This window comes from Corticium candelabrum, chromosome 1, assembly GCF_963422355.1.
Source record: "Corticium candelabrum chromosome 1, ooCorCand1.1, whole genome shotgun sequence".
NCBI lineage: Eukaryota > Metazoa > Porifera > Homoscleromorpha > Homosclerophorida > Plakinidae > Corticium > Corticium candelabrum.
The window spans coordinates 6,486,416-6,504,233 of record NC_085085.1 but is presented as its reverse complement, the minus strand read 5'-3'; the positions used below and the strand labels follow the sequence as shown (position 1 = coordinate 6,504,233).

The following is a 17,818-nucleotide window of genomic DNA, read 5'->3' as shown; positions in this document are numbered from 1 at the left end:
AGTTGGTCTGATGAGCAGGCAATATGCAGAGGTAAATACTCAAGTGTCTGTGAGAATATAAAGTTAATGGTTTATGCTATCAGCTGTTGATTGTGGTGATCTTGATCCTGTGGAGAATGGTTTGCCTACTATTGGCAACACTACAACATTGGGATCTGTGAAGAAGTTTGATTGCAAAGATTGTTTTGAACTTATTGGCTCTCAAACAGTGACGTGTCTAGTGACAGGGTCTTGGAATGACTCACCTCCTACATGCAATCGTGCGTTCAATAAACGCTTGACTGTAATAGTTAATTGTTTGTAGATTGATAATGTGTTACAGTTATTATGTGTCCATCATTGTTTGATCATGTGAATGGCATCACAAATGGAACATCAACTCACTGTGATTCGACTGTTACATTTAGTTGTTTTGCTGGATATAAATTGATCGGCAATAGCAACATCTCATGCTTGCGGAGTGGCCAGTGGTCTGGCTCTCAGCCACAGTGCATAGGTAAACATACCGGTACGTAGCTATGAAATCTTTGGTTTGTCAATGCTTTATTTGTGTTTTGCAGAGGTGAATGAATGTATCTCATCTCCGTGTCAGAATGGAGCAACATGTATTGATGAAGTTGATGACTACAGGTGTTTCTGTTCTGCTGGATATCACGGAATTCTGTGTGAAACACGTAAGAACTTCAGAGCATATCCCACAGTGAACTTTGTAGTGATGATGATCTCATTTCAGCTACTGTCGATGGTTCATGTGCTGTGGAAGATTGCCATGCATTTGTTAAAGTTTCAAATTTGGGTTTCTTTTGTGGTGGAACTTCGTACATTGAAGAATTTATGTTTCCACTGTGCAAGTTTATTGCTAATCCGGGTACTAGCAGACCAGCTAGAGATTGGGCAAGTAGCACATGGAATTGTTTGGTGAGAGTTGCTGCACAAGAACTTGACGTTGTGTATGGTGGGTATCAGCCCGACGAACCCTTGTTTTGGGAATGTCAAGCATTTGAAAGGCAGCTGTTTGCCACTCAGCAGAGTTGTATTAAAGAAGCCTTATGCGACACTCTGTTTACTGTAGATGATGCTTATAGCATAGCTGATGTGATGGAATCATCAGCATTTTATCGTGATCAGAATGTGGAGCAGATGTTGTCTTTACTGTCTGATTGTGGGCAAGACAATAGCAATTTGGCTTCATTGAGAGATGAGATGTTGAGAAGAGGGTTTGTACTCTGTTTTACTGGTGAAAGTGAAGAAGCTAAAGCAGAAACTGTGCAACAGGCATTGCAGTTGATTGATTCTGCTACTGACGGTGGTGGTGTGATTCAAGAGCTACAAAGTGTTACCGATTTGTGTACTTCATCCAGAAGCGAGTCTGGACTGACTGTAGCTTTGTTAAGCAATGGAACAGGTGCAGTGAGTCAGAAAAGTTTCTGTGATAGTCTGTCTTCTACGTTTACGTCTGCGACTCTACTATGTCCTCAGTGTGGCAATGGTGTGTTGGAACTACCAGCAGAAGCATGTGATGATGGAAATAAAGGAAATAGGGATGGCTGCTCATCTGTGTGTGTCATTGAAAGTGGATTTTTTTGTAATACAATACCCTGGCTTACCACTAGTTGCAGACATTTTGACATTGACTTGAACAAGTTTGATAACGCAACTAGGAACAGATCCGTTGTCATCTTCTATGGTGATGAGGTTGTATTTATTGTTGATAATGAAACCTTGGATGCAAGTGATTATGGAAATGATGTAATGTGATTTTGAGATATTATGTAGTGATCAAACAATGTACTGTGAAATTGCATTAACAGGATTGGGAGAGGATCAAACTTACTTTGGAATGGGCAGCTGATGTTCAGGAAGAGAAAGTATAGATATCTATGTGAAAATTGTGTAGATTTGTCTGTTATCTTTCTGTTTCAGCTTGCTTATTTGTCATCTCTTGACAGAGCAGTTTCTGCAGGTAGACTTACTGCTATGGAGAAGGATGCTCTTTTCACTTCTTCAGCGGAGAGAAATGACACATTGAATTCACGAGTGAGATTGTATGTTACATATTTTGGACATGTTTGGCCATGCATGTTTATAAGTTATTTGTATGAAGAGATATTATTCGAAAATCAGGTGAACAGCTTAATTTGACTCACGTCTTACTGGCTTTGTCATACCAAAACAAAGGGCAGGCAGATCACATTCCAAGGTATAGTAAGGAAGGAAAACATTTAGACATTGTTTCTGTGCCTAGTGTACACATACCTTTTGATCTAATCAACGTATGTATGTCTTATAGATTGGTGTTGATTGAGGCACTAGACTTGAATGGTATTTCTGCTTCAACAGTTGGATTTACTGTGACCTATGTTGGTCTTAATGCCAATGCACCTGTTATTGACATTAAAGGTATACTGTTGGAGATGAAGTTTACTATGCTCGAGAAACTAACGTCTTCCACTTTTTAGAAAATAGACCAAGGTTTATAGCAGGTAGTAGTGACTTGCTGCGTGTTACTGGTGCCAGTTTGAATGTGTCTGACTCTGACCATGAATAGTAAACAAGTTTTGTTGATGTGTATCATCACTTTGTAATTTCATTGGTGTTGTCATGCAGTTATCCTATGCAATGGGGTAGGGTTACTATGGTTGAAGCAGGTACTGAGGAGCGTCTCTACTTTGCAGATGACATATCACCAATCACAGTTCTGGTCCGACTGCAATAATGAGGTTGTTACTATGCCAAACATAACATTTTAATGTTGTGTTTGTAGACAAAACAAAATGGTGCTGTCATTGAGATGAATGGTTCTGCCTCTACTGAAGTTTATACTGATGTTTTAAACAATGTGTTCTATTTTAACTGGTAATGAAATTACAGTAAGTAATACATGGTGTGTTTGCAGTCTCATGTGTTTCTACTGCAGGGAGATCAATAAAACAGAAGCCACAGAAACGGTCATTAAATTTGAAGTGTCTGATGGTGTCCATGTCAGCTTTTCCGTTGTGCGGTAAGTTACTCAACTGTTGGGTTGATGTGTTGGTATTATTTGTCATTAATGTTTTTCTCTTCGTTTACAGAATTTCAGTAGGTATGTCATAAACTAGGAGAAGTCTACATCAAATAATTAGAGAGCATGGCATCTTCATATGTATTTCCAGTGGTTTGTGTAGACGTTTTCTTGTATTGAATAGTTTTGTTTGCATGATGCGTAATTGTAGTTTTGTTTCTTTGGTTCGATCATGAAGATAGACTGTCACTTTGTTACTGCTTTCAACAAATTTGCATTCTTTCCAAGGAGAAACCAATTGGATTGCTGAATTTGTTTGGAAGTTTACGTTTTGTACTATGGTAAACAATACTTAGGCACATTTACAGATGTCAGCACATGGCAATTTAACAGACTTTTTAGGTTTTTGACATTAGTAAAATATGAACGTGAAGCGTTATGTCTAAGGCTATTCGAAGTGATTGACTGAGATATAAAATTAATATAGAATCAAAAAATGTAATATAGAATCACACAATTTGAAGCTTTTAATTTTTGGCTGTACTGTTGTAGAAGTTGAACCACTTGACAAAGACGTTTAGATTTATGAGTTAGTGAAAGCTTGGTGACTGATTTATACACGTTTCATTATATGCTGATGTGCTTTGTATAATATACTTTAAAGAAGATTATAGTAAAATTATGTCCCCATTCGTCTGTAATCTGTAGTGATATATAGAAAAGTTAATCTGTAGTGATATATAGAAAAGTTCACAAATAGTTAGAAAGTAGAGGCAATTTCAGTTTGCTAAATTGCACTATTGTGTGATTTAGTGGTGCGTTGTTCTCGTCTGAGTCCACTTGAAAATGGAAAAATGTCCACCAATGAGACTGTTTGTAACACTACGACTGAGCTTACATGCAATGAATGCTACAACTTGACAGGAGAGTCATTTCTTACATGTCAATGTTCAGGCAACTGGAACTATGAAGTTCCCAGCTGTTCTCGTAAGCATACACGATTGACATTGAGACTCTAATGGGATTGAGAGTAACAATTGTTTCAGTTGTTCATTGTGGCTTGTTGGAGGCACCAGCATTTGGAACAATGTCAACTAATGATACAGCCTGCAGGACAAAGACTCAATTCGCATGTGATGAATGCTATGATCTTATCGGAAATTCTAGTCTGACCTGTTTGCCAAATGGAGAATGGGATAATCTTATACCTACTTGTCAATGTAACTGTGCATTACCTTATGGTGGTAGTAGGCATTTGTTACAATACGGCTCTTTTTTTAGACAAGAATTGTTCCATACTGAGTGCTCCTGATAATGGCTTGTTGTCAAGTTCAGACAGAGGCTGCAATCAGTCCGTACATGTCAGTTGCAAAGAATCCTATAGTCTTCAAGGAAATGAGACTCTGACTTGTCTGACATCTGCTAACTGGAGTCATCCAGTTGGATTGTGTAACAGTAAGAATAACAGTAAGTAGCTACAATTGTATTTGTAGTAGTGATAACTTGTCCACATTTTTGTTTGTAGTAGTGAGTACTTGTCCACATTTGCAGTATCCAGCCAATGGCAGTATCTCGACTGGAAACAATACAAGTAATACAACAGTGAAGTTTAGTTGTGATTACTGCTATGTCCTAGTTGGCCGAGTAAACCTCACATGTCAGATAAATGGACAATGGGATGGAAATCCACCACTATGTACAGGTATCATGCTGTTAAGACTTGCAACTACATGTAGGTATGGTAGTCGGGAGTACTGGATTGAACTTGACAGTCTAACTTTTCATGAGATCTTTGTTTCTCCTGTGATCAGTGGGTCTTTGACATGTGGTATTTTAAGCTTGATGTTTATTTATAGCGGTTTACTGCTCGCCACTGATGACACCATACCATGGCAAGAAGAGTTCTAACAGCACTAACTGTCAAACAGTTGTTGAGTTTAGTTGTGATGATGGCTTTGTTCTTTCGGGACCATCACATCTTATCTGCCAATCTAATGGGAAGTGGGACAATTTGAATCCTGTGTGTGAAGGTAAGGCTGTTCTTGTAAGTTACTATGTTGAGTAGAAATGGTCATGTTTTTATTGTTAAAGATGTGAATGAGTGTTTATCATTTCCCTGCCAGAATAACGGCAGCTGCCTTAACACGTATGGTAGCTTTAGATGCATCTGTACAGCATACTTCATGGGAACATACTGTCATATGTGTATGTTCTGCTTATTTTAATGAATTCCATGTAATTTAATTTAACTTGGTTTACATTCAGCTACCGACAACATGTACTCATTTGGTACATCTCAGAATGATTTTTCTCTACCGGCATTAGATGATTATTCTCATGGTCCGATTGCTATTGGAGTCGGTTGTTTTCCTTTTGGCCGACAAAGTCACCAGTCAGTATATGTAAGAACAGAGCAGAAGGTACAGTCAGTCCTATTGTAATTGTAGTTAAATTTTGTAGATTTCAACAAATGCTGTTATCTCATTTGATCGGCCTTTTTTGAGTCCCTACTCACGAGTATTTCCAGGTTTTACATATACGTCAATTGTGGCACCTTTCTGGTCTGATGTTGATATTCGTCGAGATGGAATGATATTTTATAATGTTTATGAGGCATCATTTTCTACTTATATTGAAAGAGCTACCAAAGATGTACGTGACTTCACTGGAGACAATTTCTTTACAGCACAATGGGTGTTGGTTGCCACTTGGTATCAAGTGCCAAATTATCCTGACGGCTCTGGTTCATATTCAGATTCACTTTCAGATAGGGTAATGCTATTATGCTTAGTATAATGTGTGTGTTACAGTATGCTTAATGTAGTTTCTAATTGTGTATTATTGTTTTAGCGCAACACATACCAAGTCGTACTTGCCACTGATGGTAAGCAGACGTTTTCCTTGTTTAACTATCCTAGCGATGGTCTGCAGTGGTCAGGTCGTGGCACCGCAGCTGTAGTTGGCTACACGTCCTATGATGCTAGTGTATTTTACAGTCAGTACTTGTCTGGATTTGATGAAGTTATCAACCTTGTGTCTCATCGTTCAGATAGTGGACAAGTGGGACAGCTGCTTTATCAAGTCAGTGAAGATACCAACGTTTGTACTAGCAATTCTGTTTGCCTCAATTGGTACTTTGATGATATCGATCGTGAAGGAGTGTCTCCAATTTGGTATTTTTCTCTTCCACCATGTCCTTGTTCGTTAGTTCAGGCTGCAAGCGATTGGGCGTACCAATGGTATCGGTCAACTTCGACATCTGTTTGTTACGTGTCATCGTTCCCATCACCATTGTATGATTCTCAAGTTCAGTGCTGTTATAGCTTACCAGAATTTGGATTTTTTGATGGATTTCTTCTAAACAATCTCCCACAAGGTGGTACTGCCAATCGCTATCATGCATCACGTTTCTCACTATTTCATAGCAACTTTGATATTCAACCTTATGAAGATTGCTGTATCAAGACTGACCTTTGCAATTTGTATTATCTGCGTCGTCCCTCTCAGTCATGTTTTGGTTACTTTCCACCATTTTGGGGTATGACAGTAGTGATGCGGCGTTTCTTAATTATTTGTTTGCATTTTATTTTTGTTTTAGCTTGGACCTGGGGAGACCCACATATTAGTACATTGGATGGGAAACAGTACACATTCAATGGTGTTGGTGAATACATTCTAATGAAGACTGTAAACGAAACATTTGTGTTGGAAGGTCGAACACGTCTGGTAGAGAACTCGAGTGCTACTGTGTTCTCTGCATTTGCTGCAGCTGAGTTTATAGCAAGTACTGATTTTAGTCGGTCGCTGTTAAAGTCAAGCATCATTCATACCGAGTTGATGAACAATAATACTCTTCGTGTGAAGGCTTGTTGCTACAGTTTAGAAGACACTTCTGTTTCCAGTGACTCTACATTGAAGAGAAGTTCTTGGCGTGAATTTACTCGGGAATTTGCTGGTCTTGATAATGTCACTCGATTGAGATTGGATAACATGGTATTGGCTCGTCCAGCTGATAAGAAATTAGTGGCTGCTTTCTCTTCCGGAATATCAGTGACTGTGGAGGTAAAGAAAGCGTTATTGACTGTGGTCTTTGCAGCTCCCAACACTTTTATGGGAAATACAAGAGGTTTACTGGGTGTGTGGGACGATGACAAGTCGAATGACTTGACAGCACGAAATGGCACAGTCATATCCATCAATTCAACTGATCGTGAAATCCACCGTCTCTCACAGACATGTATGTGTCTTAATTACATATTTTTGTTTTTGATTTGATATCTTGATAACTACTATTGGCTTTGTCGTAGGGCAAGTATTTCAAAACGAATCTTTATTCTACTATGACGATGGGAATGATGTGACTACCTTCTCTGATCCTAATCACATTCCAGTTTTTCCAGATGAAGCTGTCAGCCGCTACACAGGTGAACAAAGAACTGCATGCAATGATGATCCTCAATGTCTATTCGACACATTTGAAACAAATGATCCAGAAATAGGACAAGAAACTCTTGTTACTAATGCACAGCTAATTGAACAGTCTACTGCTCTGAGTAAGCAACTTAAGATTCATAAGTTTGCATATACCTGACTGATAACACACACGTATTATGTTGTAGTGAACTTTCCTCCCGTTCTAAATGGTAGTCATGTCTTAAATGCTACTCTTGGTCAGACCGTGAGATATGTATTCGTTGGATCAGACAGCGATGCTTTCAATGTGACAGTAGAAGGTATTCCTCCTCCATTGGCTGATTATACTTTTGCAAGAAATGGGGATGAGTTCGTGTTTATTTGGACACCCACATCATCTGGTATTGTGAGTCTTCTGTTTATTGCTAATGATACGACTGGTTCGAGCAGTCAGCTTCAGCCACTCATTCGTCTGTGTGCATGTCGGTTGGAAAAAAATGCAGTATGTAAAATGGCAGATGGAGATGGAGGAGAGGAGCAGTTTATTCTTGAACGGTGCGAATGTGGTAGTGGTTGGGAAGGAAGATTTTGTAGTGTGGATATTGATGCTTGTTTAACATCAAACTGTCCAGAAGGTACTAGCTGTACTGATCGATCTGCACCAGACACTGGTTTTGATTGTGGATCGTGTTCTGCTGGACTTGAGCTGGTGGCAGGCAAATGTGAAGGTAAAATGATCAATGCTGTGAACTGATATGCTTTGTATCTGTACCTGCTGTGCAGATATTGATGAATGCAACAATGCAACACTGAACGGCTGTCATCAAGTGTGTAGTAATCAAATGCCATTTTATAAGTGTGAGTGCTTTCACGGATTTAGGCTGGATGATGATGATACCAGCTGTTCAGGTTTTTGTGTAAATTGATGTGAATGTCACTTGTAGCATAATGTTTGTGATTAGACATAGATGAATGTATAGAGGGTGTCCCTTGCCACCTAGTGTGTAACAACATACCAGGGTCTTACTGGTGCAGCTGTGACAGTGGATTTTGGCTGGATAGTGACAACATTACTTGCATACGTAAGTAATACTAGTATAGATATTTGTTTGGAATTTATTGCACTAATCTATTTGATCCCTTTGCAGCACAAGAAGTTTGTAGTGAGAAAGTTACAGTATGTGAGCATGTTTGCTCTCGAAATGCTAGTAACAATATCGAGACATGCAGCTGCAATAAAGGTTACCAGCTTGACATGAATGCTTTCAACTGCTCTGGTACACCGTACAGTTGGCTGGACGTTTGATGTTATCAAATCAATAAGTGTTTGAATTAACTAGATATCAACGAGTGCAATGAAAAGAAAGACAATTGTGAACAGCTGTGTGTGAACACGAATGGGTCATTTAGCTGTGAATGTCGTGATGGATATAGATTGCATTCTGATGGTCACACATGTAGAGGTTGACAGTGCTCACTGCAAGAGTAAGGAATTCAGATCAACTAATCACAAATTTGTTTGTGCAGACATTAACGAGTGTGTAGAGGATCCCACGACATGTAACATTATCGGACAAAATTGTGCTAACTTACCTGGCACTTTTAACTGCTCCTGTCCTTTGGGCACAGAGGTTATCAGTGGTGTCTGCAGATGTACGTTGTACAGTTAAATTGAATGATGTTTTATTAATTTGTTGAACTGTTGTGTTGATTTTGCAGTGGCTGATGACTGTGCATCCAACCCATGTCTAAATGATGGAGAGTGTCGTGATGGTTTAAGTATGTTTACATGTTTGTGTTCATCAGGCTACATGGGGACTGTTTGTGGTCAAGGTTAGCAACTCGCTGTACATTGCATGATATACATACAACGGTGCATACAGACTGTTGTGTCTGTAGAGGTGAACGAGTGTGACTCAGATCCTTGCCAGAATAATGGTATTTGTACGGACAGATTTGACAGGTATGAATGTGAATGTATCCCTGGTTATGAAGGACTGTCTTGTGAAAGAAGTAAGTGTAGTCACCGTTGGATGTGAACATAGGCAGGATTTGTTACATTATGCATTTTGGTGACACAGCAACAAATGAATGTAACTCGATGCCATGCCACAATGGGGCAGAATGTCATGACCTTCACCTGAGTTATAGTTGTCAATGCATAGTAGGATTTACTGGAGATTTATGTGAAACAAGTAAGTGACGGTTCTGTTTAATGTTTTGCTTACTTTTGTATACTGACGTATTACAGAGATTAACAGATGTGAGTCAAGTCCATGCCAACACGGTGGTACTTGCATGGATGTGCTTGCTGGGTATACATGCAACTGCAGTGGAGGTTACAGTGGAGCAGACTGCGAGATTGGTAAGAAAGGAAATTGCATGAAATGTTCATTAAGTGTTGCACTGTGTTAATTTATTGGTTTGTCATAGATATCAATGAGTGTTTGATCAATCCATGTCTGAATGGCGGTGTTTGTTCAGATCTTGTCAATGGGTTTGTTTGCACTTGTGCTGGTGAATTCAGTGGAACTTTATGTGAGAGAGGTAATACAGATAAAAACAAACATTAATTAATTATTGACGTTGAAATTGATTATTGTGATTTGTAGAACCGAATGTAACTATTCCTTGTACCAGTAGTTACCTGCCATCAGACTGTAGTAATTTTGTTGAGTGTGCCGAGACTGCCTTTCCTTGCGCTCGATCATACTTCACAAAACTTCTGCCATTTTGTAAGCTACAGAGTAGCACTACGACTACCCAAACTTGGACTTCTGCTGCAAGTTCTTGCTTGATTAAACAAATTCAGCAATATTTGAAACTATACTATATCAGCTTACCATCACCATCAGAATGCACTAAGTTTCAGCAATTTGTTTTTAGTGCTCAAGAATCATGTTTCAATGTGTCTTTGTGCAGCAATGTTGTTAACTCTGCTGATGCTAACAAAGTTTCAGAAGTCTTTGACATGTATGACCTTCTGCGTGACAAAAGCATTGAGCAGATGCTGCAACTCATTGAGTCTTGTGCTGGAGACACTGTTGATGCACTGGCTAGTAGTTTGAAAGATAGAGGGTTCTATATCTGTATAGAAGTTGAGTTGTCAGAAGATGTCAATGAAACAGATGTTACACTACGCACGCGTGCTCAGCTTCAAGAAACCATCACTGCACTTAAAGGGGCTCCTAGTGACATTACCAGTGTTACTAGTGATGTGTGTTCTTTGTTGTTATCTTCAGACAGTCGAAAACGTCGTGACATTGATGAGAATACAACAGTAAAGCGAATTAGACGCAATGTAGACAATGCGACGGACTCACCATCCATTGTGTATCCTATAACCATTCAATTAGCATTTAAGAGCAGTGGAGAAAATGCTGCAAGTTTGACTGCTTTGTGTGACAGTTCGGCTGAAGTTATCAATGCAACATTAGCATGCTCTATGTGCGGTAATGGTGTATTAAATGTGGTTGATGAAATTTGTGATGATGGAAACGGTATGTCTGGTGATGGCTGTTCTAGTGAGTGTATGAGTGAGGCAGGCTTTGACTGCAACACAAATGTGGCACCCAATATTTGTTACAAGAAGAATTGTGGTGATGGTGTTCGTGTGACTGGAGAAGATTGCGACAATGAAAACAGTCCTGGTTGTTCAAACTGCTTGAAAGTTCAAGGCTTTACATGCCATACTCCTTTTTATGAAATGAGTATATGTTTCAATTGTGGTAATGGAATAGTTGAAGAGTCAGAGGAGTGTGACAATGGCTTCAGTGTCGACATTGATGGTTGTAGCAACACTTGCTTTGTCGATCACTTGTGGAAATGTACTTCTGTGATTGGAAAATGGAGTGTTTGTCAACATACTTCTGTTGACTTTAATGCTGCAGATAACATGACATTGAATCCTCCTGAAATTCATTTTAACAGTGGAGGTGTCACGTTGTTTATAGTAAATGATGCTAGGCAATTGGATATTGATGACTTTGGTGACACGGTATGTGAATGTGTATTGGTAGAGAGGCAGTGGTGTATATAGAATATAGAGTTGCTTAATGTTACATGTATACAGGACTGGGAAAGAATTGAACTTGTTTTGTCTGTTCCTTTATCTGCCAGCATCTTCTATGAGAACGTGCGTATTATTTGTCTGTTGTGGATTAGATCATGATATGTAGATTATACTTTTAACTAATTTACAGGTGGACTACTCTCGCAGTCAGGCAGCAACTCAAGAAAGAATATCTTTTTTCAATTATGTGGAGTTGGATAATGCTATTAGAGAGGGCAGCACTGTTAACATTAAGTTGGGAATGTGAGCAGAAGTTGTCGTGGTAATTTTGTACTGTGATATTTTTGGATTGTCTCATTAGGAGGCAGAAAACAATTACTCGATTGTCAAAGCCTGCTAATCTAACGCACGTATTGCTATCCTTGATGTATAGTCATGTAGCATCTGAATCAGTATATGGAGAGTACAGGTACATCACTCATTATTTAGAAACAGTCATGTTTACGGTGGAGTTGATAAGTGCTTGTATGTTTGATGTGAAGATATGTGAATGTAACAGTTGTGGATATTTTCGGCGAAGCAGCCGCTACTGTAACTGTAACTCTCAGATACATTGGCAACAATGAACACTCCCCGGTTGTCAATATTGCAAGTTAGCTTTGCATAAGGGGTTAATTATTGTTTGTCCATTATTAATTTTGTTTTTGTTTGCTTTATAGCAAATTTAACAGAATTACTAGAAGGTGTGGAAGAAGTATTTGTGACTGGTGGAACTTTAACGTTGACTGATGTGGACAATGATATGTACACATGTGTACACTTCTGGTACAGTGCAGTTTTGCTATGTTTACTTGCATCTGTTGTTCACAGCTTTCCAATAAAGTCAGCATTTGTAAAGATTTTGGGAGACAAGGAGACTATCGTGTATCAAAGATTGAATGCTACTGTAATATTTCCATGGATTAACGTAACGGTGTGTGCCTGCTGGCTAATTGTAAGTAGTTCTATAATTAATATTTATCACGGTGTGTCATAGTATGATGAAGTGAAAGGAGAGCTGCATTTTGTGGGTGATGCTTCTGAAATAGAATATCAGGCTATGTTGAACTCTGTCATCTATATCAATACGTACGCTTTTGAGCTATTTTGAGCTAATTGATAATTGTGGTTGTATGTGCAGGTTTGAGGATATTGGAGGATTGCCGTTTGACCACGTTGTTGTGACGTTTGGTGTTTCTGATGGAGCAAACTCACCAGGCACAGCAGCCGTGATGTATGTATATATGATGGAATTGTTAGCCGATTTGTCAAGCAACAAGACTTTCATAAATTGTTTGTACCAATAGAATTCACTTGATTAATGTCAACAATCCTCCTGTTGTATTAATCAGTCAGCAGTTGTCTGCAAACATTTCATTTATTGAAGGGGGTGACCCAGCATCTTTGCCCCACGACTCTGTACATATCACTGACAGCGACAACAGCCTTCTTTCTGGGTTAGATTATTTCTTATTGACATATAGACACTTGCAAACTTTATTTGAACTGATATATAGAGCCATCATTACACTTTTGAACAGCCAGACAGGTGATGTGATATCGGTTAATACAAATGAGACTACTATTGCTGTCAATGAGTTTACCGAAGCTGGTCATCGGTATTTGGTAAGTGCAGATGGTATGTGACACAAAGAATGTACTCCAAATTTACTGTTTGAAGGAACTGAATGGTATTGCTCCTATTGAGATGTATGAGGAAGTAGTGTCATCTCTCACTTACTCTTTCACGTTACCAAGATCCAGTGTGTTGAAACACATGGTGAAGTAAGACATGTTGTGGTGGGTGTCAAGTCTCAGTTGAGTTCAAAAAGGTTTTCGCAGAGTTGTTACATTGATCGTATCTGATGGAACCAACAATAGTGATATAGTGGGAATCAATGTATGCAAGTCTTTATTCTTATAACATCACATTCTATGTTCATAATGTTGTCATATGTAGGTGGCTATCACACCAGTGAATGATGGTCCTATCATACACTTCAGTCCTGATGCTGAGTTTCCATTGGATTCAGACCGAAATTATGCTGTTGGGTTTGCTGAGGAGGACGAACCTGTGAATTTGATTCCAAACGCAACAACAATTTTTGATGTTGATAGCACTTATGCTGGAGGGGCTACCATACAACTGCATGGCATTATTGACAAAATGGAGGAGAGATTGATAATCGATAAGCTGTTGGTTGACATTCACAATATTAGCATCAATGTGTCATCATTTCATTCGTCATTTAATATAACGCTTGTTGGGATTGCCAGCTTTGAAGTTTACAGACAAGTAGAATATATTGTGTCAACATTTTGTCGTCAGGTTAGTTTTATATTCAGTGTACTTTTGTAGATCATTTTGACGTTGCAGTATGAAGACATCAAAGTTGATGAGCCACAAGAAGGTTCAAGAATTGTTGTGATTGTGTTGAAAGATGAACAGGGTGTAGCAGGATTACCTGCTTTTGTTACTGTTACGGTGACAAGACGCAATGATCCTCCAGAGTTGAGTCTTGGTGTTGGCTTTGGTGAAGAAGATGTGATAGAGTTCAGTGAGATAAAAGAAGGAGATAATGGAGCTGGTATTCAGGTCGTGAGTTTGCCACATCGTGTTGCCATTAGAGATGAGGAGGAAAACACACAGCAACAGTTTATTCAAAAGATGATTATTCAACTCAGGTTTTACAGTGCTGCATGTTTAGACTATTAGTACCGTGGTACATAATTGAAAGTCTACTCTGTAGAGCCACGGGTTGTGGAGAGCTTGATGCAATGGAGTATGTTTATTTATTGCAGTGTCCAGACACAGGATTTTTGGTAATATATGAAATAGTAGATTACTTTGCAACCATTGCCAATGCATTGATTGAATACTGTTTTGTTGATGAAAGTGTCAATTTTCTGATGATGGCAAAAGCATCAGTATGTCTGTTGATCAACAGGTGATGGTAAGAAATTCATCTGTCAGGTTAAATTGTTCTGCATAAATGAACTGTACGTGTATTTGTAGGATGTAGTCGCTATTCGAAAGACGTTTCAAGAAGTGTTGAGTTCTGACGTTTTCTACATCAATCTTAAGGATGAGCCAACTTTATATTGTGTAAATCAGACAGAAGAAAACGTAGAGTTTGATCGATATGTAAGTATGGTGTCTTTGCTACATTGAAAATACTGTATAGTTGAGAGTGTTACATGACAGATTGATGTGACAATCAGTGACAGTGGGTCTTCTTCTCTCAACACCACTGTCAGTATCCGTGTATTGATATCACCCATTAACGACAATGCACCACTTTTGTCTCTTGCTGTATCTGATGGCTGTGAGGTGTCTCTTGCAGATGACGATTATGCTGCCTTAGCGTATGGTACACTAGTACAGTCAATTAAGAAACGTGACGTACCTGAGAGAAGAAACGCTGTTAGACGACAGGCGAGTTGTGATTTACAGTAAAGTCATGATTACTCATGTGGCAATTTTTGTGTTGTCAGGCTCCAAGTGTGCTGTATGTTAAGGCCGTTAACAGTCCCTCGGGCAGCTTACAATCTGGATCATCATTGTCTATTTCATTCTCTCACCATACCAACATGCCTTGCGTATTGAGACCTGCCGATCTCCGTCGAGTTCTCATTTTGAATCCACCTCTTCTTTTGGATACACCACACATGGCGTTTTGGCGAGATCCTCAGACACTGACTATTCTCTTTCTTGCAAGCAATGATGAACCATTGGCCATTGCTGACGTTTTAGTTGTATTCAATGGTCAGAAAGGTAGGAAGAACAGCAATGGTTTATTGGGTGTTATAATTTTTTATTTTCTATTATATTAGAAAACTGTGATGTAAACAGCTTGTGTGAACATGGTGTATGCCTTGCTGGTGGCTGGTCATGTAGCGTCACTGGTTCCTATGGAGTGCACCAAAATGCACCATTGCATCACTCTGATACCAACACAGTCAGGAACCACGACACAGTACTCGTGTCATCCACTAAGGAAGTATGACAGTCTCAGTCAAATGATTGGTATCTGCTTGTTGTCTTAACGTGCTTTATCATAATTGTTCCTGTCGTTATTGCTATTGGATGCCGTTAGTAAGGTCAGAGTCTGTTTTATGTGAACAAGGGTTTTCTGTGTATTGCACTATTGCATAGGTAATTCGAAGTACGTGAGTGATGGTGGTATTCACACTTGCGGCCTAGAACTATAGTACGCTTGAGACTTTGCTTTATACTATTGCATGAAGCATTTGTACTGTTTTTAGGTAAGAAAGAACAACTGCTGCGCGTTTGCTTTACAGTAAATTCCTGCTGTTGTAATTTTCTAGTTAATATGTTTAACGTACAGTTTTTTTGTGTGCAATTTTTTGTTCTCGTCTGCTTTCGCTATATGATGAATCATTGATTTTTGTTGGTAAGCATTCAATTTCGGTAGACGTTTAGTGTCAAGTTCACCTTACAAGATCTTGTACAGTGCGTACACGTATCATGCACTCATGTTCTAGCTGGTATACGTTGGTCAGTTTCTTGTGAACTCCCATCGCTTGCATGCGTGTATATCAGTATGTATAGTATATCATTGGATAGTATTAGTAACTAGATTCTGAAACCGTTTGTTGCACGGGGTATATTATAAGAGGCGAAATTTAATATCTTAGGGTATTTTTTCCCAATACCTGCTGCACGTTTTACTGTAGTAAGTCCACAATTAATGGCAACATACAGTACGTCAGGAGGTAGCTGACTCTCTCTGTATGAGCGTGTTTGGTGGCTTTTAAAACAGCCGGTTTTTGAAGATTTGGTGGAATACTATCATTTCACTGGAGTACTTTTGCATACACAATGTCTCGTTTTTCCTTCAGGTGGTAGGTCGAATAGGCACGTAATGTAATGGTCGATATCTTGGAGACTTCATATTCAAAGATATGGCCTTAATATCGCTTCTCTACTATTTTAATCATGCACTTGTCAAGATGTCAAAGCTTCAGGATAAACAATGTTTTTTGTCTTTCCCTCTGGTGCAAGTACGAATAGATTGCTTGAGGAGCTAAACCCTTGTGCATCCCACGTATAGCTAGCTATGTGAGAAGCAAAGCGTCGTAGAGCTGAGGCCAGCAATCTTAAGGGACTGCCCTTGAGCCATGTTGATCGTCATTGAAAACCTGGGACGCGCAGGAAACTGAAGCCGCTTGAACTGGAAAGGGAGATCTGAAGGCCTGATTGGCACTTTTTGTATGAAGACCAATCAGGCCTTCGGATGGCAGTCTTGTAGTATTCTGTGATGATGGTTGCTTCGATTACTTGGGGTAGGAGCTGCCTATGTAACCACCAATCGTGTTTCATTGCAAACTGTTGGAGTGTCAAGTTTTCGTAATAAAAGAATGATGGGCGCATCAACCTTCATTTCAAGCCTTTGCTGAGGTACACCGGTAGTCCCAGTGAGTTGAGGAATTCGACGGGATACTGGACTGCCTCAGAGGTATCAACAACAGCATCGATTGACTTGTAGACTTGAACGGGTCCAGGAATCTGCTGGAGGAGGGTCGAGTTGATCTGTCCTAGCTACAGCATCAGTCATTTTGGCAAGTATCGCCGCTCTTTCACAGAGCCAATAGTGGCCGGTTCTTGAAGTGCTGTTGTAGGTTGGGAAAGACCTGTTTATCAGCTCTTCTTTGTTTAGACCACTGCAGCCAATCTCTTCCATGGTGAACTGACCATCTTGCCATTGCCTAGCAGAAGAAGACGCTCAGAAAATATTTCCGCCCAGCGATCTCCATGCAAATTGACCTCATGTTAGTATAGAGGGTGAGCGTGGTGAAATGGCGCCATAGATAGGAGGATTTGACACATGCTTGCATTACGTCAGCTTGTGTTTCTCGAGAAATAACAGGTAGAGTCTGCCCGAAGTCTCCAGCCATAATGAAAGTTACACCTCCCATGAGGCACTTGTTTCTGCGAATTTCTCGGAGAGTCTTGTTCGAAAGCTGCTTTGTTAGTCATGGTGCACTCATTCCAGACAATGAGCCTGCACTGGCTCAGAACTTCAGCAAGGGCTGTGCCTTTGGAGATGTTGCAGGTTGGAGCTTCAGCAACGGACAGATTGAGGGGTAGTTTGAAACTGAGCGTGCAGTTCTTTAACCAGAGAGAAAAGTAACAGCAATTCCAGAGGAGACCACTGCAAGCGTGATGCGCTTGTTCTGTCATACAGCTGCTAAGGAGGTTGATGACAAGTACTTTTTCCTGTTCCTCGTGGAGCATCGAGGAAGAGACCCCACGGTTTTTGTTTACACCTTTCAGGTCATTCACCAACTTGGCTCGTTCCCAGCGACCAATTTAGCAAGTTCTCTGATGT

At 39.6% G+C, this 17,818-nt stretch overlaps 2 protein-coding genes across 2 annotated transcripts; both read left to right on the top strand.

Moving 5' to 3' along the window:
• Positions 1-73: 73 nt before the first annotated feature.
• On the top strand, positions 74-5,226 carry LOC134187643 (uncharacterized). Its single transcript, XM_062655828.1, has 19 exons — positions 74-260; positions 323-496; positions 561-674; positions 734-1,749; positions 1,812-1,868; positions 1,924-2,045; positions 2,105-2,200; positions 2,291-2,400; positions 2,460-2,547; positions 2,608-2,701; positions 2,765-2,856; positions 2,918-3,001; positions 3,072-3,082; positions 3,815-3,988; positions 4,048-4,221; positions 4,283-4,468; positions 4,527-4,703; positions 4,858-5,031; positions 5,093-5,226. The coding sequence occupies exons 1-19, from the start codon at positions 74-76 to the stop codon at positions 5,224-5,226; spliced, it is 3,264 nt and encodes a 1,087-aa protein (XP_062511812.1).
• A 51-nt stretch (positions 5,227-5,277) lies between these two features.
• Positions 5,278-15,871, top strand: LOC134187548 (uncharacterized). The gene is made up of 37 exons (XM_062655726.1): positions 5,278-5,403; positions 5,462-5,773; positions 5,852-6,539; positions 6,600-7,238; positions 7,309-7,554; positions 7,621-8,142; positions 8,198-8,323; positions 8,377-8,496; positions 8,563-8,691; positions 8,755-8,877; positions 8,942-9,067; positions 9,134-9,247; positions 9,314-9,427; positions 9,496-9,609; positions 9,666-9,779; positions 9,848-9,961; positions 10,027-11,411; positions 11,487-11,549; positions 11,617-11,729; positions 11,788-11,895; positions 11,969-12,078; positions 12,146-12,230; positions 12,297-12,399; positions 12,463-12,554; positions 12,607-12,699; positions 12,773-12,922; positions 12,983-13,091; positions 13,147-13,250; positions 13,308-13,365; positions 13,426-13,761; positions 13,825-14,150; positions 14,216-14,288; positions 14,363-14,419; positions 14,482-14,610; positions 14,671-14,901; positions 14,961-15,240; positions 15,300-15,871. The coding sequence occupies exons 1-37, from the start codon at positions 5,278-5,280 to the stop codon at positions 15,470-15,472; spliced, it is 7,905 nt and encodes a 2,634-aa protein (XP_062511710.1). The 3' UTR covers positions 15,473-15,871.
• Positions 15,872-17,818: the final 1,947 nt, after the last annotated feature.